Raw genomic sequence first — 16,949 nt, forward strand, 5'->3', positions numbered from 1 at the left:
AACATCTTCTCTTCTCATTATTTCCAAGTACTTAATATGTTACAGTTAATTGCAGTCACCCACCTTATAGCTGAAAGGCTAGAAATGACCTTTACCATCTAATGGCCACATCGTACCTGTTGGCCAGTCCTTTCCTCTGGCATTTGAGCTCAGATGTAGAGACTCACACTGTAGGAGACAGCTGTCCACAAGGACTAAGACCCAGTTACTCAAGATAAAGTAGAAGCTGAGTTAGAGAAAAGATAAGAGAAGGAAAAGCTGAACAAAGAGCAAGCCTGAATCTATGAACATGGCAGGGTGGTGTCAACATGGCAGCCCCCGTGAAGTGAAGGGTTACTTGCACACCCATGCTTGTGCTTGGGCCACATCTAGACCCACAGATCAAATCTCCAGGGTACTCAGGTGTTGGAAAGCTACAAAATGAGGGCTGGAGAGATGGCTCAGCCATTAAGAGCACTGACTGTTCTTCCAGAAGACCTGGGTTCAGTTTCCAGCACCCACATGACAGCTCACAACTGTCTGTTAGTCAAGTTCCAGGGAACCTGACACCCTCACATGAAGGCAAAACATCACTGCACCTAAAAGAAAAAAAAAAAAAAACTACAAAATGGCAAGATGGGGGGGGGGAAGCTACAAGAGTCATTCAGATACCCTCTGGCACGGAGTCCTCATCTCAAGCGGCTCCCTTATGGACTGCATAAGGTCTACTGTATCTCTCTCTCTCTCTCTCTCTCTCTCTCCCTCCCTCCCTCCCTCCCCTCTTTCTCTCTCTCTCTCTCTCTCTCTCTCTCTCCCTCCCTCCCTCTCTGGCAGTCCTGGAACTCACTCCAGAGACCAGGCTGGCCTTGAACTCGCTTATCTACCCACCTCTGCCTTCCAAGTAATCTACTGTATTCTGAAATGTCCCGAGTCTACCCTACAACTTAGTCCTTTTACATAGCCAAGTGGATTTCCATTCTCTTTAAATGAAAATGTCAAAAACTAAACAAAAACCAACCGACAAACAAGCCAGCAATTCAAAGGGGAGATATAAGAAAAATACGTTTTAAAGGAAATTTTGTTGAGGCTGCCAGAGATAAAGACTATAAGAGATGAGGGTTTCACACTGAGTCATCTTCCAGAAAAGCAGGTTTGTTTCTGGTTTCTCACCATCAAAGCCTCCTGAGGCGATGGCTTTCTTTGAAGAATTATTTATAACTTTTTTTTTTTAGGGAAAAGGAAACCCCGAGATTGTTTACCTATATATAAATTAAAGATGGCCCATTTCTCTTGACCTTTTCTAGACACAGAGGACAGTGATGAACTCAATAACCCAGGCCATACAGAGAAGCTGGCCTGTTCTGTGCCAGCGTATGCTTTTATGAGTTGTCTGTCAGCTCCAGGGCTTTCCCCACTGTTTTGTCTGGAGCCATGGGCATAGTCCAGACATCAGGGAGACCTGGATGTTAGCGGCTCAATAAAAGCCCTCAAATCAACTGTTTTTTGGTTTTTTAGCTTATTTTTAACTTATGACTCCATGATACCAAGGCATAACGGTTGGATTTCTATGACAGGAACAAAAGGAAATTTGCATATGCAAAAGTCATATGCATCCTTAGTCACTATTCGCATTCACCATGATGACGACGAGCTATAATTAGATTGCCATATAATTTCAATATGTGAGAAGATGCTGTTGTAGAACTTGAAAAAGTTACTGCATAGCGAGCAGTGCTATCAAGTTGTCCCTAGAAGTTCTTTACAATCCACTGTTCATACATAAACCTAGAGTTGGTATAGCTTAAGAATTTTTTTTTTAAATAATGTTCCAGGCTTCCCTTGCAGTGCAGATCTTGAGACTCTTTTTCCTCAGGTTACTAGATTCCTCTGCCTTTTTCTGGAATGACACCACCACATCTAAAATCCTTTGTGTTGGTTAAGTTGGCCAACTTAACACAAACTAGAGTCACCTGAGAAAGAGGGGACTGCCACTGAGGAATCATACCCACCAGACTGGCCAAGTGACCTGTAGGCTTATCTGTGGGGCAGTTTCTTGATTAGTGATTGATGTGGGAAGGCCTAGCCCCACGTGGGGTAGTGCCATCTCTGGGCAGGTGCTCCTGGGCTGTACAGCAAAGAAAGTCAAGCATATTACTAGGATAATTAACTGGAACCCAGTTTGTGGCCAAGAAAGAGAGATTTCACTGTAAATTTGGCAAAAAATAAATGCAATAAATAATTATGAATGATCCAACGAAGAGTCATACCTACAGTTGTTACAAAAGAAATGACCACCTGGAACCTAAAGGGAAATTCAGAAAACTGCATTGTGGGTATCAGTGTGGATAAGAATGCTGGTCAGCCAACTTATCACAGTAGCCATGAGGAGTCTGAGCTGCAGTCCTGTCCCAGCAGTGAACTGCTTTAGAATTTAACTTTTCTTAAACATGGGCTTAGAAGATGTTTCTCCTTTGCCTTTGGGTGTTTATATAATTCTTTGCTGGTCCAGATCCTTCACCATCATGAACTTAATCACCTAGACCAGGGTACCTGCTGTCACCATCACGACACAGAAACATCACATTCACCATGGGAAGCCTGTGTTCCAACTTTGTACCCTTCGGAGACAGAGCCGCCACGTGGGTCCCCGCCAGGCTCGCCTCCAGTTTCCAATCCTCCTAGCTCTTCTCCCAGGTGTTGAGCTTTGTAGGCATGGGCCACCATGCCTGGTTTCTGGTCAGTTCCTCTCTGGTTTCTGAGTTTCCAAGGAGACTGTCTCTTCTCAATCACCTCTCCCTTCCATGCTCTTCCTGGCCAGCCTCATGGCTTCCCTTACACAAGATCCTGCCTTGGTAACACACGCCCCTGCTATAGTCATCACTTTGTCCCATCTTTCTTGTCACTTCTCAATGTCCACCCTGCCTACTCTAGGATGTGCACTCTGGACACTGTGGCCTTCACTGACAGAACCCTGCTTAACGGTCTCCATCATCTTCAGCCGTGTGCTGTGGCTGCACCGTGCAATCACAGAGAGCTTCCTTGGTGTGGGATTCCCCTCTGTGTGCTGTGAATACCATTAATGAATAAAGAAACTGCTTTGGACCTATAGCAAGGCAGAACTTAGGTAGGCAGGAAAAACTAGGCTGTATACTGGGAGAAGGAGGACTGAGTCAAAGAGAAGCCATGGAGCCCCCGGAGACAGATGCTGGGAACTTTAGGTGGTAAGCCATTGTCACGTAGTGATTCATGGTGTAGGAGGTTCTCCTATCTGTGTTGCTTTCATTGGTTGAATAAAGAAACTGCCTTGGCCTTTTGATAGGGCAGAATTTAGATAGGTGGAGTAGGCCGAACTGAATGCTGGGAAGAAGGGCAGTGTGGCAGCTGCCATGGTTCTTCTGCCCAAGACAGACACTGGTTAGACTTATGCTGGTAAGCCACAGTCAAGTGGCAATACAATTAATGGAGATGGGTTAAACTAATATGTGAGAGTTAGCCAATAAGGGGCTAGAGATAATGGGCCAGGCAATATTTAAATGAATACAGTGGTTATTTCGGGGGTTAAACTAGCCGGGCAGGACGAAACAAAAGGACCCGCTGTCCTTATTACACATACACAGATTAATATGTAAGAGTTAGCCAATAAGAAGCTAGAGCTAATGGGCCAAGCTGTGATTTAATTAATACAGTTTTTGTGTGATTGTTTCAGGTCTAAGCTAGTTGGGAAACCTACAAACAGCCCTCCTCCAACACTTCCTATTGTTTGAATCTAACAGAAAGGTAAAGAGGTAGTTTTTTGCCTTTTCCCCTGACTCGGGGGCTAAGTTTGCATCCACATCAAAACCATAATTCTTATTTAGTTAACTTTGTGGGTTTTAAGATCTTTTTTTTTTTTCTAAATTAAGGTCATTTTTACTACAGTGACCTGGTTTTGATACAAAATCTCAATTGTAAGAGGTACACTCATACTTAATGACAAAACACAGCTATCACGAATTTAAAGGCAGTTACATGTTTTTATTACATAAACACAGCGTTCCTCATGGCAGCTGATCTTCAATTTGCCTCTTGCTTTGACAGAATGTCAAGTGCCTGTAGAAATTCTCCAAGAATAAATCAAGAAAAACAAAAACTCCTCTCACACCTCCAAAAATGTTTCATTGCCTGCATTTCCCAATCACATTCTTAAGAAAAATAATAGGTTTTGTTTACTTTACAGTGTAATGTTTCAAGGTATAAAAACAGGACTTTTCAATGAGTCCCCCTTGTTTACAAAGTCCTATAAAAATACATAAGGAAGCGTATGTTTGTCTTTTGACTTAATTATTCCAGTTTACCGGAGATACGAAGATACACAAACCACATTAATCTTGCAGCAGTACAATGTCAACATTGTCGTGAACACCCTGCAAAAGCAGTTCTCCTGTGTATGTAACAATCTTTCTTCGCTTTGCGGCTTTCAGAGTTCCCACCAATGCTTCAAAGAGGTTGGCACATCTGTCGTCTTGGAAGAGGACCCCAAATTTCACGCTTAACTTCCCATCAGCATCTAATTGCAGAAACACAACGTTAGTAAACGTGTCTTGCCTCCATGGATAGCAAACTTGGGGCATCTTCGGAAAACATCTACCCAGGGGTAGCCAAGATTAAAATAAAACACGAAGCCTCTATCTACACTCAAGTAGCAGAACAAACATGGTATGCTTTGTAGACAAAGACTGAAGGACAGAAAGAAGCATTTATGAAAGGTGAGTGTGGTCAGTCGTGGTGATGCACACCTTCAATCTCAGCACTCAAAAGGCAGAATCAGGCAGAGCTCTGTGAGTTCAAAGCCAGGTTGGTCTACATATCAAGTGTAAATCCAGCCAGGGCTACATAGTGAGACCCTGTCTCAAAGTTTATATAATATAAATGTGTGTGTGTGTGTGTGTGTGTGTGTGTGTGTGTTCGGAAGGCTGTAGATGAATTTTTCTCAGTTTTGATATTCGAAATTGTTAGTTGGGACTAGAAAGATGGCTCAGCAGTGAAGAACACTGGCTGTGTTCTTTTTGAAGACCCAGGGTTCAATCCCCAGCATCCACATAGCCACTCACAACTATTTGTCACTCCAGTTCCAGAGGATCTGATGCCCTCTCCTGACCTCTATGGACACCAGGCATGAATGTGGTGCATACACATACATGCTGGCAAAACACCCACAAAAATTTACACATTTGATTAAAAAATAAAACTTTTAAAAAATAAATCCTTTTGAAAAATAAAATTCTGGGGGCTGGAGAGATGGCTCAGTGGTTAAGAGCATTGCCTGCTCTTCCAAAGGTGCTGAGTTCAATTCCCAGCAACCACATGGTGGCTCACAACCATCTGTAATGAGATCTGGTGCCCTCTTCTGGCCTGCAGACGTACACGCAGACAAAATATTGTATACATAATAAATAAATAAATATTAAAAAAAAACCACTCACACTTTATGTGCTGTGTTTAAAATTTAAAAAGAAAAAAGAAAAAGAAAATTCTGTTAGCTGCCAGGTTAATAAAGACAAGAAATGGAAGGGAAAGAGCATGTTATAATCATACTCAGTGTCCAGGCTTGGAATGAAGGCCTTAAAACAGGGCATATCTGTCTATTATGACCACTGAATCTCAGTTCTTGTGGGGAGACCCAGACATTTTTTACAGGATTATCTCTCATGGATATCAGTTTATAAGATATTTATTAAAAACTAGATGAAAAGTAGGTCTGCTGTTTAAGAAGCTGTCAACTGTTGTTGGGTTGATGTAAGTAAAGGCACTGGCTAGTCTTGGACAGCCCTCAAGTGTTGGCCTTCTGTTACCACATCCAGCAAATGAAAGTGAAAATGTACTTGACAGGACTGTGCAGAGTTAATGGACTTGGTACCAGTAGAGCCATCTAAAAACTTGCCAGAATAGTAAACCCCAATTTACAATACATGTTTTAAAGGTACCAAATGCAGGAATTTGGGTATAATCCTAGAGTTCTCCTTCCTTCTTGTCCTTCAATTTGACAAATATTCAGGTGACTACACCTTCCTTGTGTCTTTGTAATTCTATCTGCTTATCTCCAATGGCCATGCATTGCTGAGTTGAAGCTCTAACTGTTGTGCACCCAGATAACTTCAAGCTGTAACTGGTTACTCCTCACCAGTCTCCCTCTCCCTGTTTTTGTCCCCAACATACCATTCACATTAATGGGAAATAAAACATATGGAAGACATTTTATAAGATGCAAATCTGATGGATACTATTCTACGTTAAGCTTCCAATGGTCCCCAGCATCTTCAAAATAAAGCGAAGAGCATGGCCTCTCTTTACCTCTCTGTGGCTGAGCATCCAACGCTTGACTGGTCTTCTATAACTTTATGTTTGGATTTAGTCATAATGAACTGTCTGTTCTTGCCCAGGAGACCTGGCTTTTGTAACTGTACCCAGCGCAGCATTCCAGACCCTCTTCTCTACCTAAATGCCTTTATTCAAGAACAGAGTCAACTGTAACCTTCCTTAAGACTTCCTTCACAATTCTCAATCCCTCTAGTTATCTCTTCTTACTAAACTGTGTGGCTATCAAAGCACACACCATCAACTTCAGTAACATTAGGCAGTGTTTACTGAGCACTTGCCATGTTCTTAGAACTGTTGAGTGAACTTTACAGTCATTAAAATGCAGTCGACCCTCATTTCGTGTAAGAAAAGACACCATTGGTTTCACGACGCACCATTATTTTATATCCAATTAAACTGCCAAGTTCAATAAAGCAAAGCAATATGAAGATACATTCTAAGCCAGATAGTGTTGGTGCACACCTTTAATCCCTGCACTCAGGAGGCAGAGTCAGAGGCAAGAAAATCTCTGTGAGTTCAAGGACAGTCTGGTCTACAGTATTAGTTCCAGAACAGTCAAGGCTGTATCCTGTCTCAAAAAGACAAACATAACAACAAAATGCATTCTATTTTAGAGACTTTAAAATGAAAAGCGTCTGGATTAATCAAACATTATTATTAGACAAATAAAGAAACCAAGATACAGAAATGTGATAAGATAGACAAGATCACCCAGCAAGTATAAGAACAAGTATAAGAACAAGTCTGACTGGAGTCCAGCTTCCAACATGCCCTTCTTTTAAAAAAACTTTTAGAAAAGGTCTCATTAATCCTGGGTGGCCATGACCTACCAAGAGCTGGGATTACAGGCAAGTATCATCACAGCTAACTAAGCCCACAACCTCTTCCCAGTACACTTCCAGTCTGTTCATCTTCCAGCTGCCTCAAGAAGACCTTAAGGACCGAAATAAAATCTCTTTTTCAATTCTATAGTCTCTATACTCAAGCCCAAAGTGGGTACTCAAGAATTCTTGTTGGATGAAAGAATTTAAATCTCCAAATAATCATAGTCTCCACTTCATCTTCTCTAACTGGATGAAAAATGAGACTTTAAAGATTCGGACTTTCAAAGAAACAGACAAAAATTTCCTTCATCAGTTTCTAGTAGGAGCACATACTTCATCTGTAGATTAATCAAAATCACTCCAGCCTCAAGTAAAATAACCATCACATGTCAGAAGATGGCATAGTTCCATATCTGCTTTCCAACTCCATCAGTCATCTTTTGCCAACAATGAAGTCAAGGTGTTCTAGTACGTCTGTGACATTTAAAGGATTTTCATGCATATGGATGTTATGCTAATGACCTTGTCTTGTAATTTGTAAAGCTGATCGTTTTGAAATGGAGCTTCAGATCGCCCGAGTAGAACACTGACACTCTTTAGGAGTGCAAAGGTTAGAGTTTTAAGGCCAGCTGAACCTGACCAGCAAACACCAGGTTGTCATGAATAGGAACAGTCTGCAAATTGTTGGGAATACACTCTTACCAATCCAAACTAATTCCAAGTAATGTGACCCTACTGGAGCTGGAGAGACCCAGGAGATGAGGGAGAAGAACACAAATAGGAGTGGCATTAGTGAAAATCAGACAACCCTCTCCAGACATGGGTACAGTGAGGGGTAAGAGAAGAGTAAAGTTAGGAAAAGATTTGGTTTGCCTGAGAACCCAAATATTAATAAATTACACTCTCCAGTGTCTTCTCAGTGTCCTGCACAAGCTTCAGTTCATTCCCATTCCTAGTTCAGCTCATATATCCCCTCCTCAACTCACCTGCCTATGCTTCTACACATCCAAGTACCACCTAGTCTAGGCTTAACCAAGTATGTGCCCCCAACTCTACAGTCATCGCTAATCTATGGCACTGGAACTATCTTGAACTGAATGCCAGCACTTCACAGTCTGGCAAGCCATTTTTTTTTCTGATACTTGCCTCATCAATTTTTAGGTATTTTCATCAATTAAGTAATAAGATGCTTGAAGAAAAAGAACATGCCTATGTCACATGTACTTAAACAGGGCTTGGCACATATGGGAGAGCAGTATCAGTCAGTGATAAGATGATTAAACGCATGTGGCTGTGACCTCAAACACACTTCCATACGTCTCTGTCTTGACATTTCAGTTATGATGTCCAAATAAAATGACTAGAGACGGCTCAAGGAGGAGGAAGCTGGGACTGGCTTCATGGTGGAGCACCTGCTTAGCATGTCTGAGCATGAATTCTATACCGGGTCTGCCAAAGGGGGCTAGGGAGAATATCGCCACCCCAAAATAATCCATGTTCTATTCCGTAGAACTTGGAGAACATTACCTTACAAAGCAAAAGGAATTTTACAAATGTGATTAAGTAGGGGCTCTAAAATGGGACATTATCCTGGATTATCTGGATCCATTAATATGGAATCCTGGGAGTTCTTAAGAATGGGAGAGTAAGGCAGGGTAGTGCAGGGTGAGGACACCCGGCTCCCCACACTGCTGCTGGTGCAGGGGGAGAGAGCCATGAGCCTAGGAATGCAGGTGCTACAGAAGAGTGAAAATAAGGACTACATACAGTCTCCGCAAAACCCTCCAGACATACAGTCTCCGCAAAACCCTCCAGACATACAGTCTCTGCAAAACCCTCCAGAAAGGATTGAAGTCAGCCAGCACCTGGATCTGAGCCTGTAAAGCGCCTGAACTATACAAAATAGGAAATGTGTCCTGGTGTTAAACATCTGGCTAAGTCTGTGATAACTGGCTATAGCAAGAAGAGAAAACAAATGCATGGGGCTGGCGAGATAGCTAAATGGATGAAGTCCTTGCCTGCGCAAGCCTGGGGACTTGAATTCAATTACCAGAACCAACAAGAAAAGGGGGGGCGTTGCACACTGAAGAGGTAAAGACAGAGAGGTTCTGGGGCTCCCTGGCCAGTCAGCTTAGTCTGTTTGGTGAGCCCCATGACCCAATGAGAGACCTTGTCTCAAAAAAAAAATAAAATAAAAATAAAAACAAAACTCAAGAGAAGTCCCAAAAAATAATGCCCGAGATTAATGTTTGGCTTCTACGTGCATATACACAGAGAAAAGGAAGACATCTAACACAAGAGACAGTAGGAAATAACAGCTTAGTGGAAGTTTTGAAAGTGTGTCTATCCTTCTAGATTAAAGGATTTGTAATTCATAAGCAAACAATTCTAAGAAGACTCAAGCTGTACTGACATAGCTTCTTTTGTTTGTTTGTTTGAGATAGGGTTTCATTGTGCTGGCCAGTGTGGCCTTCAATTTGTCATCCTCCTGCCTCCACCTCCCGAGTGCTGAAATGAAAAGAGTATACGTTTGTTTATGAGATACTCTGGAACATTAGTTTTCATTTACATAATAAGTTTATAACTTTGAATTCCATATGCTCATTGTTCTTACATTCAATATGCTCTCCAATCCTGTACATCTCAGATGTAGCAAATATCTCATGCTATAAATACAACCATTTTAATGCTACTTAGGAGAAAGACAACACACACCAATTTTACACATTATCCTCACAACACGCACAATAGCTGCTTGGCCAATGAAGTCAAAGACACCAAAAAAAAAAAATCAGTTGGTTTATTTTACTATTATGTTTGAAATTGTACAAATCCCAAGAATTTATAGAAAAATAAAGAAAATTGTGATGGCTATTCTTGGTTGTCAATTTGACTCCATCTAGAGCTAATTCAAATAAAACTTAAGCAGCTGGGTACACTTGTGAGAGGTTTTTATTCTTAATTAAATCATTTGACGTGGAAAGGCCCACTTCTAATCCAGATCTTTGGAGGATTTGGGAAGATTCACCTTTAATCTGGGCCACACCTTCCGCTGGCAGCCAATACCAATACCAATACCAATATACAAGGCATGGAAGAAGGAAGCTTGCTCTCTTTGCCTGCTTTCTCTCACTGGCAAATCTATTTCCTCACTGACAGCAGAGCCTTATTCTTCGGGATTCTGGCATCTACTGAAGACCAGCTGGGACTGAATAACTACTGGATTCTTGTACCTTCCATTAGTAGACAGCCATTTCTGGGCTACTGGACCACAACCTGTAAGGATTCTAGTAAATCCCCTTTCTATACATATATAGATTTGTTCTATAAGTTCTGTTGCCCTAGAGGGGCCTGACTAATACAATTTAGTGTAATTTCCCTCTAAATCTCTAGTCACTTGTAAATTTATAAAATAAGGCAGAAAACAAAAATTTTAACAGCCAAAAAAAAAAAAAAAAAACCACACAAAAAAAAAAAAACCCTAAAATGCCAGTCTTTAACGCAAACAAAAGAAGCTCAGGGAGTTTTCAATTCAAAAACCACCAAAACATCTCAGCTACTCTCTGCCTCAGAAACCCAACACCCCAACAGCCCCATGTCTCAAACACCCCTTGAAAGCTAAGAGCATCACCGTCTCGGGCTGTGAACCGAGTGTGCACTCTGCCCTAAGTCCTGGGCAGCTGCTCCAGAATGCCTGTGTAGGAGTGCACTCAGAAGAAACACCCTGCGTTAGAATACTTACTTTTAGACCCCAGACGTCGAATTTCCTCTACTAGGAGGTTCACCTCATGATCCACATTCATTGCGGACTGGAAGAGAAAAGAAGCCTTTATTACAGCCATTTCTCTATCCCATCAGGCACAGCAACCCAAGGGTCCTTCTCCTTCTCATGAAGCTTGTCACTTTTATTGACCACGCCCCCTTTCTACTTGTACGAAGTAATGCATTTGAACATAATGAAGTAATTTCCCTCGACCAATAGACCTTCCCTCTCTGTTGACCCACTCCTGGCTACTAGGGAGAAGATGGCCTCTCTCCTCACCACGGCATTACTCCTTGCACATCTTGTCACAGAGTTCTGCTAAGCACCCAAACTACAAAAGGTAACGGGATCCATGTTTAAGGCAGAGAAAGGCCTTCAACAAAGAGCAACATGGCAAGCATTCTCTCAGCGCTGGGTCCCTTTTTGGAGATGACGGGGTAGATCAAGTGGACAAATGGGAAAAGTAAATGGAAAATTATGGAGAAAAAGGAGAAAGCCCAAGGCACAGCTGGGGCAGGCGCTGAGCTAGGAGACAGAGGGGCCAAGATAAAATACATGTTCCCTGCTCTTCAGGAGCCTAGGGTCTAGCCGTAACCCAGACCCATGCAGGGCCGCCTGAATAGCCTCCGGTCAGTGCAGTGATAACTTCCAGTTCACACACAGGCACCTTGCACCTTTCTCTGGATTCTGCCCATGAAAGCCGACTGCACTGCACAGCTTATAGTGAAGCCCATTTGTTTCCCATCGTGAAGAGTCCAGATTAATAAGAGCTGAGCCCGATAAGTCATGTTAACTCCTCTGTGGCTTGCTGCATCTTCCACAGGCCTCTGATCCAGCCTCCTCCACTGTACGCTTGAGCGCTAAGCTGCAGCTGCAGGAATTTTTCTAGTCCTCAACTATCCCTGGCAATACCGCTGGCCTTCTCTGCACGCTCTCTTCTGCTCAGGTTACTGCCATTCCCCTCCTGAGGCTCATGAATCAGTCCCAGCTTGGATGGAACACCCCCCCAGAAAGCATTCCCTAATCTGAGGAGCGCTCCCCTACTGGGTGTTCCCACCACACTGTACGCCTCTTTTATTTCACTCGGAAGGAATTACTGGTTTGGGGGGGTTTCTAGCTAGAAGGAAAATGCTCTCCACAGGGATCTGACTTAAATAGTCCTTGTTAGCATGCCCAGCACAAACACTGCTTCATGAACTAACAAGAACAATCAAAGGCATGAGGGGAGAGAACACCACCAACGGAGACCAGCAAGTGACCGGGCAGGAGGGACATCCATTCAGTCTTTCCCAAGAGAGGTTCTCCAGGCTGAATAAGGAGCTGAAGGTGGAGCTGTTTCACTGTTTCCTTCCAGGTGATGACCCGACAGAAACAACTTCATCCGGATGGATTATTATGATTCCTGGTAGCTTCTAAAGTAAGAGCATCGCCTCCAACTGGATACCACCTGCTGAGATGATACTGATTGGGACACCAGATTTCCTATCGGCGGATAATTAAAAGTGCCACTACCATCTGCTGTTATTTGCATGAACATTGTAGTTCAAGGGGCCGACACTACAGGAAAATGCAAAATTGTCGATTAAATGCAACTTTCTAAAACTTGTTATTAATAATTATACTATCCAAGCCTGGTATGGTGGTGCATGCCTTTAAGCCCAGTGCGTAGGAGGCAGAGGCAGGTGGATCTCTGTGAGTTCGAGATCGTCTGGTCTACAGAGCAAGTTCCAGGACAGCCAGGGCAGAGAAACTCTGTCAAAAAAAAAAAAAATTGTACTGCTCTCTTAGGGTTTTTTGTGTTGGTGAAAGCATGGCACAGTTTAAAAAGGACATTAAAGAGCTAAAACATCCCCCAGAGGATGTAGAATAAACCTGTCTGTGTCAGCGGTGGCCAGCTGCTATTTGGGGGTGAGTGGGGTCCATACTGTTTCCTACTCTGGCACAAGCAGTCTGAGTTTTGTTTGGATACAACACTTCTGTATTTACTATAAAGTCATGTGTGTGGACAGAGCAGTCCCCTCTCCGGAAGTGAACCTGAGTCAGTAGGATTGGTCAGAAGCCTCAGGTTCCTCAACTGAGTCAATTCATGTAATTCTTCTAGTTTTAAGCTTTAAAACATTTATTTGGGGGAGGGGCGCATATATGTGGAGGTCCCAGGACAAATACTCTCATTCAGAACAGTCAAGTTCAACCCTAAGATTTTGCTAGACTATTAGTAAATAACTCCCTTTCCACTGGTTCCAGAGTAAATGGTTACCCTATGGGAAGATTTGACTGGGAAATCCAGCAGAAGGAAAATGATTCAGCCTGTTCCTGATCCTGGATATTTTGGTTATAGGAACCAATGACATTTTCCCTGTTTATAATGTGTAGTGTTTTGTATGAATTTCTATTACTTGCATGCTGAAGACTATTGATACAAAAAGCTAGCCTAATGAACTATTATTTAAAAAGCAACCAACCATATTTAAAAAGAATGACATCCTTGTAATGTACTTCTATACATAGTCTTGTTGGGTATTGCTCTATTGGTTAGGATGAACAGCTACAACAGGAAAGCAGATCTGAAGGCTGGAGGAATGGCTCAGTTAGTAAAATACTTGCTTTGCAAGCACGAGGTTCCTGCGTTTGAGCCCCAGAACCTCCATAAAAATGTTGGGTGTGGTATCTGGGGAGACAGATATGGGAGGGGGCACCCAGCTCCACAGCCAAACAGTCTAGCATAATGGTGGACTCCAGGCCACTGAGAGAACCTGTCTCAAAGGAGGTAGGTGGTGGAATCCTTGAGGATAACACCTGAGATTGTCCTCAGACTTCTGAGTGTCCATACTTACATCTGCACCTGAACACTCACGTCCAAGATACACCTGCATGCACACGTACGCAGGTGTGGGGGAGCGACACAAGACAAGATTTGGGAGCCGTATAAAAATTCTCTACCAAACTGTCCTGTTTCTGGAAGTAAGGATTTGTGAGAATGAAAAGAGAAAAAAAAAAGAGCCAACCAGGATTGAAGGGAGATTGAAACATCCCAGGTCAGAGACTTCGGAGTCTCTTGTCCGTGTATTTCTCTCTTCAACATCGTCTCTCTTTTTGGACACCAAGGAGATACTTCGGCTTTATATACCATTTAACAATGAGAAACAAAGAGGAAGGCCCTCTCTTATGTGCAGTATGATAACGCTTACATTAAAATGGGCACTTATCCAGTTTTCAGGAGGGAAGGCAAGGGGCATTTCTTTATAATTAACTACACACCAGACTCCTTCTCTGAGTTAATTTATATAATCCTTTTATTATTTTTTTAAAAAATCTTTTTTTGCATTTATTTATTTTGGGAGGGTGTGAATGTGGAGGTCAGACACAGCTAATGGGCTTCCCATGCGGGTCCCAGGGATCAAACTCTGGTCATAAGGCTCCGCAGCAAGTGCCCATAAGCACTGATCCATCCATTCAGCTACCCTAATTCATAAAATGCTAAGAACACGACAGAGCACTTAGTACTTACCCCGTTTTATTGAGAATGAAACAAACCTCACAATGGTTAGCGCCACAAAGCGCTGTTCCTAACACATCACTTTGTCACTTCTTCCCCTTCCTTCGCTATTATGCAAATGAACCTAATGTAATAGTGTATTCTTATGTAATATCATATACTGAGTACTTATTAAGGCGGATCATTTATAAAGCAAGAAAAGGCTCCCTGTCTGGACCCCTATGAATAGGAAAATAACGGGTTTACTACTGCTAGCATACACAACTTGGCATGTTTTAGTCACTTATTATGGGAGGGACAAAGAAGAAAGCATCCACATTATACAATCTTTGGAAGACCCATGGCAGTCTAAAAGCAGGACAGACCCCTTCGACTGCAGTGAGCGAGATCAAGAACAATGAGAGGTCAGAAGCAGAGCAAGCCTAAAAAAAAAGACCCTGTCTGTGAGAGGCTGGGCCAGAAGAATGGCAGTGGCAGATGTTAGCCGGGCTACTTAACTGTCACAGACTCTAATTGGGCTGTCTGAGTGGGGCTCACAAAGAGTAGGGCTGTGGCGAACGCGGCAAAGCGCCATCAATACAATTTGGAGAGGTATGTCTGAAGCGTCTTCTAGTTATGCATTAAAGCTCCAAAGACAATAGGTCAAGGAAATAAAGCCTACTGGAGTCGCCTCCCCTGGGAATCCGCAGCCAACTTTACAGGAGAGCTGGGCGCTCTTCCAGACCCAATTCCATCTCGAACAGCTGGCGCGGGTCAAAGGCTGACCCGGTACCTTTCTCCCTTTTCGTTGGATGGTGCACACTCCTTATTTGGTCATTCCCTCCTACAAGTTTGAGGGCTTGCCAAATATGGGTCCTCAAAACCTGGGGCCAGCGGGTACCACTCGCTCAACTGGTGGAACAGGGTCGCGGAGTCCCGGACCACAGGAAGGGCTTAGTCCGGAGGCCTTTGTCTCCTCAACTCACCCGTCCAGGGTCCCCCAGAGCACCCAAGGGCGCTGCCCGAGGTCCCCACGAGTCCCGCATCCCCTCACTTACTCGCCCTCCGCACTGCAGAGGACACTGTCCTGATGCCACTTTATTCCTCCGGGACCCCCTCCAGCCCTTTCCCACACAGCTCTTCAGAACCGCACCACAAACCGATGCCAAGTGCAAAACCCACACATTGCACCGCTGCAAACATCGGTTCGGGCTGCTCCTTTCCCGGTCAGCCCCGCCCGACAAAACGTCACGTGAGCCCAATGCGGAAGTGTGCCGGCCGAGTGGGGTGCCCACGAGTGGGGCACTGGGCGGGGGAAGTGTATACCCGGAGGGCCGGTCCAGCCACACCTCAGCACCCCAGCGTTCCCACCCTTAACCCGGTACTCGCCCCCACACACCCCGAGACCGTGGTCCAGCCTTTCCTCCCCGGACTCGCTCACCTCTCTGATTGCTTCCTTCTTCACCGAAGAGCAGCTGCCGCGTGGGTCTGGATTGGGTTCTCTGCTTCCGCACCCTGGGGAGGAACAGGCAGAAGAAGGAAGTGGCCCTGGCGAAAAGAAAGGCTGAGGTGGAAGAGGGAGGGGAGAAGGAGAGGCGTGGGGGGCCAAGTGAGACTAAGTGCTCTCAGGAAAGGGGCCGCCCACTCTCCCGAGACACGCCTAGGAGGAGGCACCCAGAGCAGACGCCAGAGCTGGAGGCAGGCTTCTAGGAATGCGGACCCAAAGTACCACCACCTCTCTCCATCCGACCCCGGCAGGACCCGCAGCCTAATGCATCTAATACTGGGCATTGATCTTCTGCCAGGATATCTTACCCAACAAGAGATAAAGCGCCCCACATGCTGAATACTGTCTCCTAGGAAAACCGTGACTCACATGGGTTCTTCTGTATGCCAAGAGCGTGAGGCTCAAGAAACGACAAAAAAAAAAAAAAAAAAAAAGACTCTGAACTGTCCGATTTGCAAACACTTGAATTCTTCAAGGCCAGTTTGTTCTGCTGAATTGGACAAACGTGGTTCTTGATCTTGGGACAGATCTCTCCATTGTTTTCCACATTCAAGTTCATAATTCAAATTATTCAAATCCTCTTTATTCCCATCATGTGTGTGTAATATACTCGTACTGCCCAGAGTTTTCAAAAAAAGAAAGTCAACCCAAATTGTTTTTTACAGTAGTTTCGATTGTAACTACGAAGAAAATTTCTCTTTCCAACCCCAATTAATAGTCCAAGTCACCAGTGTTTTAGTGGCCTAAGACTTTAATCCCAGAGGCAGGCTGATCTCCGCAAGTTCAAGGCCAGCCTGGTGAGCTCCGGAACAGCTATTTTGAGAGACTATATGGAGCTATGTAGAGCTATGTCTCATAAAGTCAAGTCTTTGCCACCCCACAAACCTGGTCTTGAAGAACAAGGATCTACCAGGTCTCATCAAACAGGAAGTCTGATCATTAGCACCAAAGTCTCCCTTTGAAATCTAATGCGGCGAATATGGATTATGAGCCATGTGGATTGAGGCTGAAAAAGGCCAGGTCCAGAGAGAGGCCCAGAACAGA

General features: G+C 43.8%; 1 protein-coding gene across 3 annotated transcripts; it reads right to left on the reverse strand.

Annotated features, from left to right (window-relative positions):
• Window positions 1–3,979: 3,979 nt before the first annotated feature.
• On the reverse strand, window positions 3,980–16,114 carry Abracl (ABRA C-terminal like). Of its 3 annotated transcripts, none has more exons than XM_041654127.1 (4): window positions 15,840–16,114; window positions 12,162–12,370; window positions 10,903–10,969; window positions 3,980–4,525 (listed from the first exon to the last, which is right to left on the reverse strand). In XM_041654127.1, exons 3-4 carry the CDS (start codon window positions 10,961–10,963, stop codon window positions 4,341–4,343), a joined length of 246 nt encoding a protein of 81 aa, XP_041510061.1. In that variant the 5' UTR covers window positions 10,964–10,969; window positions 12,162–12,370; window positions 15,840–16,114; the 3' UTR covers window positions 3,980–4,340. The 3 variants fall into 3 exon arrangements, with proteins under 3 accessions (XP_041510061.1, XP_041510059.1, XP_041510060.1); XM_041654125.1 differs by having other exon boundaries at window positions 12,126–12,370; XM_041654126.1 differs by lacking the exon at window positions 12,162–12,370 and having other exon boundaries at window positions 15,840–16,062.
• Between the last annotated feature and the right edge of the window lie 835 nt (window positions 16,115–16,949).

This window comes from Microtus oregoni, unplaced genomic scaffold, assembly GCF_018167655.1.
Source record: "Microtus oregoni isolate MIOR12 unplaced genomic scaffold, Mior012 000006F_ref0000085, whole genome shotgun sequence".
Classification (NCBI taxonomy): Eukaryota; Metazoa; Chordata; class Mammalia; order Rodentia; family Cricetidae; genus Microtus; species Microtus oregoni.